The sequence below is a fragment of the Elgaria multicarinata genome, chromosome 5, assembly GCF_023053635.1.
Source record: "Elgaria multicarinata webbii isolate HBS135686 ecotype San Diego chromosome 5, rElgMul1.1.pri, whole genome shotgun sequence".
NCBI lineage: Eukaryota > Metazoa > Chordata > Lepidosauria > Squamata > Anguidae > Elgaria > Elgaria multicarinata.
Genome location: NC_086175.1, coordinates 63,436,298 through 63,450,785, shown reverse-complemented (window position 1 = coordinate 63,450,785; position 14,488 = coordinate 63,436,298). Strand labels below are relative to the sequence as shown.

At 39.4% G+C, this 14,488-nt stretch overlaps 1 protein-coding gene across 4 annotated transcripts in view; it reads left to right on the top strand.

Annotated features, from left to right (window-relative positions):
- DMD (dystrophin) overlaps window positions 1-14,488 on the top strand; it is a 1,279,927-nt gene that overhangs the window by 951,124 nt on the left and 314,315 nt on the right. For all 4 annotated transcript variants that reach the window (XM_063126497.1, XM_063126496.1, XM_063126495.1 and 1 more), the window contains exon 53: window positions 10,221-10,432. In XM_063126497.1, the coding sequence (XP_062982567.1) occupies window positions 10,221-10,432 (212 nt within the window). The remainder of the gene's footprint in view (window positions 1-10,220; window positions 10,433-14,488) is intronic.

Below are 14,488 nucleotides of genomic sequence, written 5' to 3'. Positions count from 1 at the left end.
CACAGCACCATCTAATATGCATAGGAAACATTCTCTTAATTTTATATGCATTTCTGATACGCCACTGGTACAATCACAAAATATCACCCCGTTCTCATGAAGTCAATGGAGTCTTTCTCTAGGTACAGGATCAGGACATCAGATTTAGGTTCTTAAGTCATATCACCATACAGTTAGTAGTAGATGATGAGGGAGAACAAGGTAAGGAAGTATGTTTAAACCAAAAGGGTCATTCTAGTAAACGTCCAGAGGCCTTCATAAATAGTAATGTTTCTTCCATGACACTCTGGGAAAACTGGGAAAACATGAAACTTTGTTGGAGATTTTGAAAGTTGGAGAGGCTAAGAAAAAGGGATGAGAGAGGAAAAAACATGCTAATTACCTAGCGATAGAATCAGCAGGAGAGAATTAGTTGGGAAAGATCCTTGGTGTCTGAAAATACTGTTTAAAGGTCTGAAAATATTGTTTAAAGGTCTGGAAATATTGTAACAATATTCACACTAAGGCCTTAGCTAGACCTTAGGTTTATCCTGGGATCATCCCAGGGTCAACCCTGTTCATGTAAATGACACACAGGATATCCCAGGAGCAGGCAGGGACGACCCTGGGATAAACCTTAGGTCTAGCTAAGGCCTAAGTTATGATGGATAAGCATTTTGAACTAACTATGATGTCGTGTATAGGGTGTTTTCCCTAACCATAGTGGCTCTATAACCACGATTTAACCACCCTCACTAACCACACCCTGCAAAAAGGTTAATGGCCTTAGCCATGACTTAGAGTGTTGTCTATCAGGCCCCCGTGGTTAACCCTGTGCTTAACTAAGCGCTGCCATTAGTGTTGCTATTAGAGGCATGAACAATCTTGCATAAATAGCCACTACACAGCTGCCATTTCTGTAAAAGACCTAAGTGTGGCTCCTAGTCTGGGAAGCCAAGTGAGGAGGAATCTGTTGGACTCCACCCCTGTATCGGACACCTGCAACATTCCTGGCAGGGAACAAAGATGTTTTCCATCTCATGCTGCTGTTATCAGAACAGTGATCTTGAGCATTCCATGCTCCCAGGCACAAACCCCTTCGGCTGTCACGTAAAACAAAACCCACGTAAAGCAAAAACCTCTCCGTCCGTCCAGCTGATGTCCAGGAGGCACAAAAGCCTCTTCCCATGATTCTCCAAGCAGTTACAAAAGAGCAGATACTCCCACACCCCACAACTGTGCAAGAAGTCCTCAAGAAGGGTAGTTAGGCTGTAGGGTGGTTAGGCAGAGTGGTTAGTGCATGTGTGGCAGGAGCACTTGACATGGTTAGTGCAAACCACCATGCACAGTATTTAGCCTCACTACCCTTCCCCAAGTTACATTTGAACAGGGCCAACAGATTGTCAATCAGAATAGCAAGTCAAACTCTTTATCAAGTCTCTCCTTGTGTATAAAGTTCTTACAGATGGTAATTTATGTGCAATTGTGAAGGTCTTAAGTGCATTTCTTAATTCATGGGCTGTGGGTACTATTATTTTCTTATACATGTCATGCATGTATGATAGTCAAACATGATAGTCTACAGAAACTGCATGCAGTTTCCTACTCTCCAGTGCTTTTGTGCATAAGATTTTCATGGTATGTTAGATGCAAGTGTCAAGAAAAGCCGGTTTAAGCTTTCCTGAAAATATTAACATTGCACCATGACAAGAGAAAAATATGAGAAATATGATAACGTTAGCAAGGCTAAACTATTAAGGCTAATAACAAGATATGCTACTAGAACTATGAGGAAATACAGTGCAAGTATGGATGTGTGGCAAACAGCAAATGAGTGTTTCACATTGAAATATTCTAAACTCATTGGCTTTTCGCTTCATTACATAGGTAATGAATTTCTCACATTTCTAACATAAACTGTGAAGTTGACCATATTTTTTTTTGCATCAGTAAGTATAAAAGTATTTAAGTGCCTTGGTAGAACTGCTTTATTTTAATAATACTAATAACATTCTGTTTATGTTCAGGGAAAATTGAGTACCATTTTATTACTTCTATGTCCCATTTCTAAATGCGCTAGTGGAGAAAAAAACCTCTTTAAATATGTTTTGTTGGAATTATTATTAAAGGTTCCTTCATCCATGAACAACAGCTACATTCCTAATTAGAAACTCTGTTCCCTCAAACAGCTTGTGTGAGAATTCAGTCAAAGTTCAAGCATAAGTATGAGCGGAACACTGGACTAAGAATAAATAATTACATACATCATCACCTCTAGTTAATAACCATAGCATGAAGAGTGGGGGGAAATAAATGAGTTGCTTCCTATAACGTTCTTCAAAATACTTGGAAAAATCAAAACAAAATTAGTTCTTTTAATACTTTGTTGACCTTTGCTATTTAATTCAGCCACAATTTGTTTTTACCTGACGTGCCAAGATAATTCTAAATCTAAATGTGTAGTTAAGAAGCTACTTTAGAAACACTCAAAGCTTTGTGCAGGACCATAAGGCTTTTTATTTCTTCAACCAACTGGACTTCATGCCATATGGGAAAAAATGGAGGGCAGACCATTAAGCAGAGGAAACAAAAGAAGAGAGAACCTCACCAGATGCTGATTGAGTTAGTCATTCTAGGAAATGGCAAAAACCAGTATTATTTTGTAACATAATTAAATTGTGTTGCATCGAGGAAGGTTTTTAGCTCAAAATGCAGTTCAATTACATCATATCTTCTTAAGAAATTGCTTCCTAATATATGGTGAGTCCCACTCCTCTCTTATTTCTTCTTTGTGGTCTCTGTGACTCACATGTATGGGTTATGCACCTGCACAGAATACTCATTTGGAGCAGGTGAAAACATCTGTTCTCAAGAATGAAATGGGATCCCAATCCTCCTCTTCTTCCAGGAATCACCCTTGCCCATATTGGCAACACAGAGATCAGTGAGGTTTCAGCTGGATACAGCCTTGAATTGTCTCGTGTACTTCCTTTCAACCAAGATGACCCTTTCAGAATAAACACTGCCAACCCACGGGAGGCAAACACCCTGATCATTCCAAACATTATCTTTGACTCATACAGGGATGGGGGACCATCCACCCCACTCTTCTCCAGTCGGCTTGGACCCTTTCTGCTTGTATGGGAATCTATCATGACCAATACCTGAATACTTTGACTCATCACTCAAGGCTTACACCATCAAATTCGCAGGCATTCCTCCCACAGGAATCTTCCACACCAACCATTCTTCCCTAGCACCCAGGAAAGAAATTGCCAAGCTTTCGGACAAAGGTGCAATAGAAAGACTCACCTCAACTGAAAAACTTACCATTTTTTCCCTCCAGGTATCCCCAAAAATCTTGGGCCCATACTCGACCTTTGAGATGTCATTTGCTACATCCAGCTGTGGAAATTTCAGATGACTCACCTTTCTTGCATTCTTCCCTTACTCTGCTGCAGAAACTGACACTTTCTTGGATATTACTATCCATCATACATTATGCTGCTTTCTCAACTTTGCTCTTGGCAACAAATTCTTCCAGTTCAAGGTCCTCTCATTCGGTCTAGCCACAGCACTGAAAGTTGTTACAAAGTTCATGGCAGTAGTAAGCAGTACACCTGCGATTAAAAGGAATAGTAGTCTTCCCATACATAGACAACTGGCTTTTCATTGCTCTTTCATCCCACAGTCTCTGAGCCAACATTGAAATAGGCTTAGATTTCCTCAGATCTTTAGAACTACAGGTCAACAAAGAAAACTTCCGTCTTTCACCCCTTCTCAAAACCAGCCATTTATAGGGACACTTCTGGACTTCTGTGGGGCACCCCTACTGTAGACAGTTTTGTTACAAACCTAAATTCAAAACGTAGTGCCCTGGCTCCATTAGTTCACTGCTTTTTCCCTGGTAAGTGTGGATGGGTTTGCAACATCAGTAATACAGAAAGTAGATTTTTATATCACCATGGCATAGTAAATTATCAGTGTTTTAAAATAGCTGTTTTAATCCTTTAAATCCTGTATGTTAGCTTTTGCTGTGCAATTGTAGCAATACAATTTTGTCTTTGCTCTGGACTTTCTGCTGGTTCAAATTTCTAACCTAGTAGTGTTGCTAAATTTCTTGAGGCTCAGGTCCAGAAACTCCAGAATACAACCTGGGAAGTTCAAGGGTAGCACTTGTTGGAGCAAAAATAGGAAAGAATCTAGTCGCTCTTGGAGCCAGAGGATAGGAAATATTCTAGTGGTGCTTAATATTGAGAGAGAGAGAGAGAGAGAGATCTCAAACTATCTCTTCCTCTGAAGGTTAGAGGTCTAACCTTTCTCCATTGCAATAGTATTTCCTTCCTCCTTATCTCTTTTGAACTTAGATTTATTGTGACTATATTGGGACCTTCACCATAGAAAGAACATGCTGGAGAAAATTGCTGCTTTAAACTTTATGATGGGGGGGAAATTTAGGGACAAGGCCTGTGGAGAAGAGATGGCACCTTTTGTCTTGACGCCTTCAATCCTTCTGGAGAGCTTGAGAAGGAGCCTAAACCTTGTATTGTCAGAACAAAAGTTTACATCACTCAGTTTCTGGTGACCTATTTTTCAGAGCAGCTTCATGATGTTTTCTTCTTAATCTCTATGTTGGGAATACTAGCTAGACACTGGGGATACCTTTACTGATATATATGCCCACAGAATTTGCAGCCTCCTGGTTCCTCCCAGTAGTTTTATAATCACCTGAAATACTCCCTTTTGAGCCAGAGATTCAGTGGGATGCATTAACACTTTTTCCGATTTAGCTTGCTTGCCATTTCCTGGATAACTACCTTGTTGAATGGCAAGGCTAAAAGTGTAGAGTGATTGGCTCTTCGACTGTCTATGTGATAGAGTACATGGGTATATGGTAACATGGAAAAGGGTTTATGTGAATGAGTTAGTGTGATCTGGTAGGTTTCACCAGGATTATTGCATTTTCCCCAATAACAGCAATCAAATAAGTGGATATGCTGTTTGACCATATTTACAGCTTGATTCATGTTAACCTTTTCTCCACATGGTCATGTGCATGATTATGTGGAAGAATTTGACATTGTGAACCATCTTTGGAGACAAAAAACAGCAAGAGAGGCTGCTACACCTGCAGGGAAGAGACTCGCTGGGTGTTACTTCACCCCTACCCACCCCAGGAGGCAGCCGGGGACGACCTGAGCTTAATGTGCACGGGTACGGGAGCGGCAATATGTGTTGTGCAGGACAGAGGGAGATATGGCGATGGCAGGGTGAAGTGCCATACAGGGGAAAGAGGTATTTAACATCTTACCTTCTGGTTGCCCTGCTATCCCAGGGATCTTGGAGAATGAACCAGACCACCCACAGAACCTCTCCTTGCTGTGGCAGCACCCACAGATGCCAGGTGATGACATTGGGCCAGATTACAGTCTTCAAAATAATATTTAGCCTAAAGGTCATTCTCATGTGGGTATGAGATGTAAAATTTCCAGAAATTGGAGGCCATGGGAAAAGACTAATTTTTTTCTAGGGGAGTTTGGGGAAGTTTTTTTTAGTGCTCTTTGCATTTTGTAGCTTTAAGACAGCTATAAAATCTTTATCTTTATATTGCCACATAATGAACCATAGAGATATACTCAACGTATTTTAATCATAATATTACCAACTTCTATTAGGACAGAATTTTCCCCTCTCAACTGCTATTCTACATGAAAGTGTCTTGCCAACAATAGTTTTGTGGGGGGGGGGGGGAGTTGTATTCCACCATGTATTTAAGAAAAAGTTTTTTGCCAAAAGTAGAGGTTAGACCAGCATAGCATAATTGGTTATGTTGGTAAGCTAGTAGAATATTTTAAGTTACAGTATCTGCCTTGACATGAGGAGTGATAGTCACAACACAGCTTTCAGATCTTATTAGCCCTATTAAATGTGTTTATTGATTTTGCTCATAAATCTATTTTTCTGGAAAAAGAGTACTCTAGATAGTTGGCATAAGTGTTTTGCTTTCACCTGTGAAGAGAATTATATTTAGCTTTTCCACAAATGAAGTATGGCAGAACAAAAACTTGATAAAAATAGGTCTCAAGTTAACGGGTTTACTTGCTGATCTTGTCCTTTTCTGACTGCCAAATCAATGGTAACCATGTTGCAACGCAGTTACCCAGTGTTTGGCTTTTAAATTAATTTGTTCCAATGTCAGTACTTCTTGACTAAACTGATGAGGCATCTCAGGAGGATGTAAAATAAATTGAATAGTAACTTTAAAATTGGCAAACCTCCTCTCCTAAAGTGAACCTGAAAATGCCAGTTGCTGGAGCTGCTCCAGTCTTTCGACATGTGACATTGCAATGACACTGGTCCAAAACCTAAAACTCTGCTGTAGAACTACTATTATTGTGGGTTTGCTTCTGATTTGGGGCATGGATTTGTAAGGTTAAGGTTAATTTATAAAGCCCCAATCTGACATGCTACAGATGTGTTGTACTACAACTCCAGTCACCCTCATTCAGCATGGTCATGCTGGTTAAGAATGGTGGGAGTTATAGTCTAACACATTTGCCAAGTTAAATATTCATAAAATAATTCTATAAATAATTATGTTATTAAACAGATCATATCACTATTTGTAATCAACAACTTGACATTTAGATTCTTTTTTTTTTTGTTACATTTATGTTGTCCTTCCTCCAATTTGCTTAAGTTGATTCACAAGTTACTCCCTCCCCATTTTATGGTCAACAACCTGTTGTGCTTTGTTAAGATGCGAGTGAGTGATTGGCCCAAGGTCACCTACAGAACTTCATAGTTAAGCGAGGATTCAAGCCTATTATTATTATTATTATTATTATTATTATTATTATTATTATTTATTTATATAGCACCATCATTGTACATGGTGCTGTACAGAATAAAACAGTAAATAGCAAGACCCTGCCGCATAGGCATACATTCTAATAGATTTCCCTGGTCTTAGTCTGGCACTCTAACCACTACACTATTGGTAATAATACAATTTGGTGACTCAAATCATTGTATCTATCCCAGTTGTCATAGAAATAAGAAAGGTACTATGAAATTCCCTATTCATTTTTCTAAAACTAGAAAAAAAATCCCTTCTGGAGCAATTTATATGAACAGTTGGCACCTTTTTATTCTTCACTTTTTCAAAGTTCTGTATAACGTCCCCAGGAATAAACTCTTCATGCTCTCAAATAAGGGTCACTGGATAGGGAAAGAACTCATTTTTCCCTCCACTGAATACCATATGCTCATTGTAACGTTTGAGATTTTATGAGGCTAAGTCACAACCCTAGCCAGGGCTCTTAGTGAGGCTGCAAAATTTCTTCTCTACTATATTCTTACTATTGAGCTCACTTCATTGAAAATGTTTTTAAGTAATGTTCTTTTTCACAAACTGCTTGCTTCCTTTAGTGGAGGGCAAGGCAGACAAGGGAAATATTTCATAAACCGATAACTCCCTTCACACAAAACTCAACTTTGTGAATATGATGTTCGGAATGCTTAAAAATCCACCTGCAAAGAAATAGTCTAAAAATGCTCCTAATAAGCTTTAAAAGGTTTTGCAAACTTTATCCGATCCATCTATACCAGAGGACCCATCTTGCTGCAGCAGGTCTCAGTGGCTTATAGCATTAAAGGCATTGGCATAACGTTGATGTCATATTAAATGAGGAAAATTGTCTTATACAATGTCAATTAAGTGTTCCATCTAGCCTGGTATTGTCTATGCCTACTTTGACTGGCCTCAGCTCTTAAGGCCTCAGGTCTTTTCCATCACCTGCTACCTGATCCTTTTAACTGGAGATGCCAGTGACTGTACCCAAACCATGGCTCTACTACTAAGCAATGTCCCCTTCCTATGTCCTTCATGTGGTGGTGATTTTGACTAGCATACTACCCTTCTTGAACACACATAACATAGTTGATGTGGTTTGGTGTGATGTGATGTAATATGCTGGGCATGCACAATTCCTAAGTCCCAAATCCAATCATAGACCCACACTACATGAAGGACCTTTCCGAGCTTATTCTTGTAAGAAAAGCTTTAAATAATATTTGCTTTGCTTCTGCTCTCTTCGCCACACCTTTTAAAGAAGCCCAGAATCTTCTCACCATTCACTTGCAAGATTGATAACCTAACCAGATTACCTCATCCGTATTAAATTAAAGGAACACAGGAGTGAATAAGTCACTATCTACCAGGCAGAATGACTTCCCCAATTTTCAAATTTACCCAACCCTTGTCTCAGTTGACAATTTCCTGCTACTTCTCCCCCACAGTCAGAATGCTACAAGAGAATTGTACTGGGCATGCTTGACTTATGTCATGCATCATTTGACTTCCTGGACAATTTTCCACTTAAGTATATATTACATCTGATCTCACTATGGTCACCGTTTCCGATTGGCTCAAAATCATTTACATTTCATACTAGGTCCTAGATGACACCATTTATGATTAAATCCAGGGTCACCTCTCTTCTGGTTGGTTCATTGACCAACTGCTCTAGGGCATAGCTGCTTAGGGTTTAAGAAATTTAACCTCTTTGATGTGACTGGAGTAAGTATTTATCTAGTCAATGTGGGGGTAATTGAAGTCATCCATTATTACAAGACTTCTGCATTTGAAGGCCTCCCTGATTTTGTTTTACATCCCAAGGTCACCTTGACCATTCTGGGTTGGGGGATGGCATAGAGGTCACCTTCACTTTTCTCTAATAGACCTTTGCTGTCAGTATTTTATTTGTCATGCTGCATGCACAGTAATTAATGGATGACTTATTTATTTATTTATTTATTACATTTCTATACCGCCCAATAGCCGAAGCTCTCTGGGCGGTTCACAAAAAGCTCTCTGGGTGGTTCACAAAACTTGATTGGAAAGATTAGATACATTGTTTTCAAATCATTATTTCACTTTTCTGATCTATTTGAGGAATATAGCATAATGAACAGATATGTTTAGCACACTAATTAGTAGTAGCCATTTTAAGTCATCACAGTGAGTTTATACCCAAATTACAGTATTTGTTGTATGAATCCTACATAGCCATTATTGGTTTTCTTTGAGTGTTTTTTTAGTAACGCATGCAATATGAAATTAACCTATTAACAATGTAGGAGCTCCAAGACCATATGTTAACTTCTTCTGGCATAAGAAGCTTCACCTATGCTAAAGCTTCCTTTTTCCAATCTATGTGCTAGAGGATGCTTGGCTTGGGGAAATCATTATGTATACATCAACAATTCTCCTTTGTTGAAGAGGATAGGATACTTCTGAGAGATCAAGGTGCCTATAATCTTTATGTATTTCATGTACCATAACTGTTATATACTGCTGGTATATTTAGACAGTTATATTACATATTAAATTTATAAACAATTATTGAACATAGATCAAAACAATGTTCAAAGAAATACAGGAAAAGAACTAGGTGTTGAGATGATATATTTGTTTGTTTTAAAAGATTTATATTCCATTTCAATGAGCCTTCAAGATGTTCTACATTATATATTATTGGGAATGGGGAATGACAGGTATGTTTATGAGTGTTCATAATTCTTCAGACTAAATGGCGAGCTCAGACTAATTCTGATCCTTCTGACATTCCTTGAGATAGTAGTTAGAGCCTCCAGGTTTCTGAAAGAGGAGTAGTGACATAAGTGTCATGTCTACTTTCAGTTGGTCACAGCTGAATTTAATTAAAGTGTATGCATTTCTAGTTGAATTACACATTTATTGATGACAAATCCATATAGGGTTTCATTTAGGGCAGGGGTGGGAAACTTGTGGTCCTCCTGAATTTTTGGCCTATGATTCCAATTAGCCCTAGCCAGCATAGCCAATAGTGATGGATGATGGGAGTTGTAGGCCAAAACACTTGGAGGGCCACAAGTTGCCTACTCCTGATTTAGGGATACTAGAGGAGGTGGTCAATCCACTTTGTGTTTCAGTGCCAATATGATTCTTTTCACAGTCACTTATATCTTGGCTGCTGTTAATGTACTGTACAAATTCTTTTGGTTCAAAATGGTTTGACCTCATGCCCTGGGTTGTTTTATTTTATTGTTTGGGGTTGTTGTTATTTTTAACTTAATTTTGAATATATCCAAGAGCAGGATTTTGAACTCCTTCCCAGTCCATGAAATTGGAAATGGCACTATTGTACAGTTTTGCATTTAAGGATTTATATTTTGTTTTTGCCTTTGTGTCTCACCAGTTGAAAAGATACAAAACCAGTGGGATGAAGTGCAGGGACACCTTCAGAACAGAAGACAGCAACTACATGAGATGTTGAAAGATTCAACACAATGGTTAGAAGCCAAGCAAGAAGCTGAGCAGGTGCTGGAATGTGCCAAAACCAGGCTTGAGTCTTGGAAGGAGATTTCTTATACTGTGGAAGGGCTGAAGAAGCAGAATGCTGAACTCAAGGTACTAACTGAAAATGGAAAATACATTAGAGATCATAAAATGCAGGAAAGCAATTGTTTTCAAGCTTCTTGGAAGTTAACCACCCTCTGTTCAGGAGGGAAAAAAGGCACCTCCCTGGTATTCAATGTTCCTCTCCCATAATATGACCTAGCGCCTGTGCATTTATTGCTTTGCCATACAATATAGGTCTTCAGTTGATTCAAGAATGTATAGTCTATCTTTTTCTACATAACCCCAAATGACTAATAATGCAAAAAATATAAACATAAAATTAACAATTCCAGAACGTTTAATACAAACTCTTCCTGGAGAGAATTTTTGCATTGTTTCTTAAAGGCGTATGGGGTAGGGCTCTCATAGGCCTCATGCAGAGGCATTTCATAGTATGTGGGTGATCATGGACAATGGTTTAATCATTACCTTGTTTTGAGGAGTCTGTCTGTGTGTATGAGAGATAGAGAGAAAAAGAGAGAGAGACTCACCTTTTTGAGGATTGCCCTTTTTCTTCTGATGTGGCCCAGAGTCAGGGACAATTTTTCCTTCATATGAACTAAAAATTCAAGGACTACCACAAACTGAGTCAGAATGTTAGATGGTATGTGGTGGATAGAGGGTGGCATATTTTTTAACTAGATAGCCTTTTAGTTCCATCTATAGATGTGATGCAGTATAAAATGTTTTTATGGACTACCTTCTGATGATATAGCAGCACAAATAGTTTCCAACTAGACGGCATTCTTCATCAGGTAGAGTTTCCTGTCTCACATAAACAGACATAAACTGCCTCAAGATTCTGCTGTTTTGTTTTCAGGGCATTTTTAACTTTGTCATGAAAGTGTTTTATAAACTTCTACTTCATCCTTTCCCTATTTCTTTGGTGCCACATTAGAATCTGTGATGCAATAAGATGTTCTATTCCTGTTCCACCTTTGACTGCATCTAGCACAATATACACTATCAGTGAAGGAAAAGGAGATACTGAAGTGATCTCGACAGGAACAAAGGATGACTCTTAATGGAGGGACAGCAAAAAAGAGGCAAGCCATGAAATGGTACTGAAAATATTGAAACTTTAATAATAAAATAGTGAATTATCCAGCTCATTTCAGGTGGAAATCCTCTTCGGTGGCACTGAAAGAACAAACAACCATGATTCAAACAACTATATAGTACAAATTACATGCAGTATGCATGGTCAATAGCTATAATCAGGCAGACCATATTAAAAACATTATAAAACATGCAACAAGCTTTAGTAAAATTCATTTTTAACCTGTACTAACTATAAAACAAATCAACATCAGCCACGACTTATATCCTTGTTTTTCGCTACAAGATTAGGACTGCAATTCTAGATGTCATTGGGAGTAAGTCCTGCTGAACTCAATGAAACTAACTTTTAAGTAGGTATTTATAGGCTTGCACTACAAAGCTCATGGGCAGAGCAATCCCATGTCTTCTCAAATGTTGTCAGAGGAGCCATAGGATGTTACAGATTCCCAACCCCCACCCCAACGCTGTAGACACAGGTACAATATTGGGCAGGAAAGCAAGTGTGGATTTTTCAAAGGGGGGGGCTAAAATTGCTGCATAAAGCACCAGCACTGCTTCACTTTCAAGGATGCAACAGCATCCTCCAAATAGGTTGCAGAGGGGGGAATGGGGGTACTCTAGTGGGCAGAAAGGAGGAGAAGCCTGGAATTGTTCAAACCAAGTGTCCCTCCATTCCTGTCCCTTCCCACTGCCAGGTGAGCAAGCTAGACAAGCTGAACAACTTGTCTAGTTTAAAATGGAGGAATGGGAGGCTGTAAAAGCTTCCATCTCCTCCTGCCCTACCTGGCTCTTGCCATCAAGGCTTTGGATAAAAAGTGGGCTCCAAGATTAGACCTCGCTGTCTATCAGAGTGCTATCCTATACCCACTTACCTGAGGGTAAACCCCGCTGTACTCAGGTGCACTTACTTCTGAGCAGACATGTATAGGATTGCATTTTAAGTTGCTTACTACATAACCAAAAAAAGAAAATATTTAGGGCTGTGCAATGCTTTGGGCCAAATCCCCAGATCCTAGGCTAGGCAGGCTGATTTGGCCTGCCTAAACCCGAATCCAGAGCAGTTGACCCGAGGCACGCTGAAGCAGACTGGCACTAAAGTCTCAGGGGCACCTCAGGCCAATTTGGGGCAGTGCTGGGCCCTTCCCCACCTGCCTGGGCAAGCTGGTGCAAGGCCGGCCATGAGTCTGTTGTACCCACCAGACTCACTTCCTTCCCACTCCACAGCCTCCACAGCCTCCCACCACCACTGGGACTTACCTGGAAATGCCTCCTCCTCTTCAGAGCCAGACTGTGATTTGTTATCAAGGAGGCTTTTTGTTTTTAGTATATCTATGGTAGCAGACTGTGGCGGCTGTAAAGGAGAAAGGGCCCTTTATGGCTGCTGTACTTCGTGGCCATAGATATACTAAAAACAGAGAGCCCCCACAATAGCTTTAAATTGTGGCCTGGGTCTCAGGAGGAGAACACATTTCCAGTTAAATCACAGTGGCTCTGGGTCGAGGGGCAAGGGGGGATCCTGGAAGTCAGGTATTCCATGGACTCCCAGTCAGCCTTGCTCCCTGTTTTCCTGGGTACCAGTAAGGCCAACCTACTTTGGGGGGGGGGTCAAATCTTGTGTCAGCTCCAGTGCCAAGGTGAGGCAGGCACCCCCCAAAGCACCCCAAATCAAATCGGGAGAGCTGTGCATAGCACTAGTTAAGCTTCGATCTTAGAGCCCTCTGTCTAATAAGCATCTATCCTATAGGACAGCAATAAGTTGTAATTTTTAATGCACTAAAATATTATTTTTTTTATATATATATATATATATATATATATATATATATATTTATATAGAATCATCAATGTACATGGTGCTGTACATAGTAAACCAATAAAAAATAGCAACACCTTGCCACGTAGGCTTACATTCTAATAAAATAGTAGTATGTAATTTGTTTACACCAATACAATCTTTTTAGTAGATGAATTATGGTTTGTTCTTTTAGTGCCTCTGAGAAATGTACTGAAAGGGCTTGGACAATTTTACTATATTATTGTACCCCTGCATTTTCAGTGCCATTTTGAGGCTTGCCTTTTTTTCTACCCCCCCTTTTGTATTTGGTACTGCCCTCTTTTTTCCCTCCTTCAATTGGAGACACATCATTATTGGCAAAGACACTACTGAAAATACCCATTCTTTAAAGGGAATGATTGTATACATTAGATCAAAAGTAACTGCCACAAAAACAATTCTTGAAACTTTATAGCACCCGGAACAATAAAACATTATTCTGTCTATGACATTGCAATTTAGTAGAATCACATTTGTTGATGGTTAACTTATACTCTTAGGGCTCCTCTAACAAATGATTTATTGCACACTTGGGATTGGCTACTTATTGAGGTTTGTGGGTCTTTTACACGACGTCGTGAACTACCAGGACGTCTCCCGCTGTATTCCTTAGAAATTCCTTCATGAAAAAAACCACTTTTGAAGTGTTAACATCCTGAAAAGAATGGGATCTTCTGCCATTAGATGGTGCTGTCTCAATGGAAGTGAACAGAACACACTTAGAGGGGCAGTATTCAATTCAACCCATGTGGTCACCCCTCTGTGCTCATGTAATGCAGCCTATTACAATGGCACCAAAAAGCAGGAGCACAAACACCCCAGGTAAGCATGCTTTCATTGATTAACATGGATTAGGTGACATACTGAAGTATATGCCTACTTAAATTAGTACCTTTGAGGTTTCTACATAAGCTTTAAAAAACATGCAGTGCCACTTCCCAGGTTTTGGGAGGTTTTAGGAAGGCTTCAGTCCTATATGTACTTACCGGGGAATAAGTTTCATTGAATTCAGTAGGTCTTGAGTAAACATTCATAGGATGATACTGCATATGGAATTTCAAAGCAACTTTTGACAGATTTGACTTTTAACAAGTATAAGGCCATTTCAAGGTAAAGAAGTACACAAGGTTGTAAGTTCACTGCTCTTTAAAGATCAGAACCACAATGAA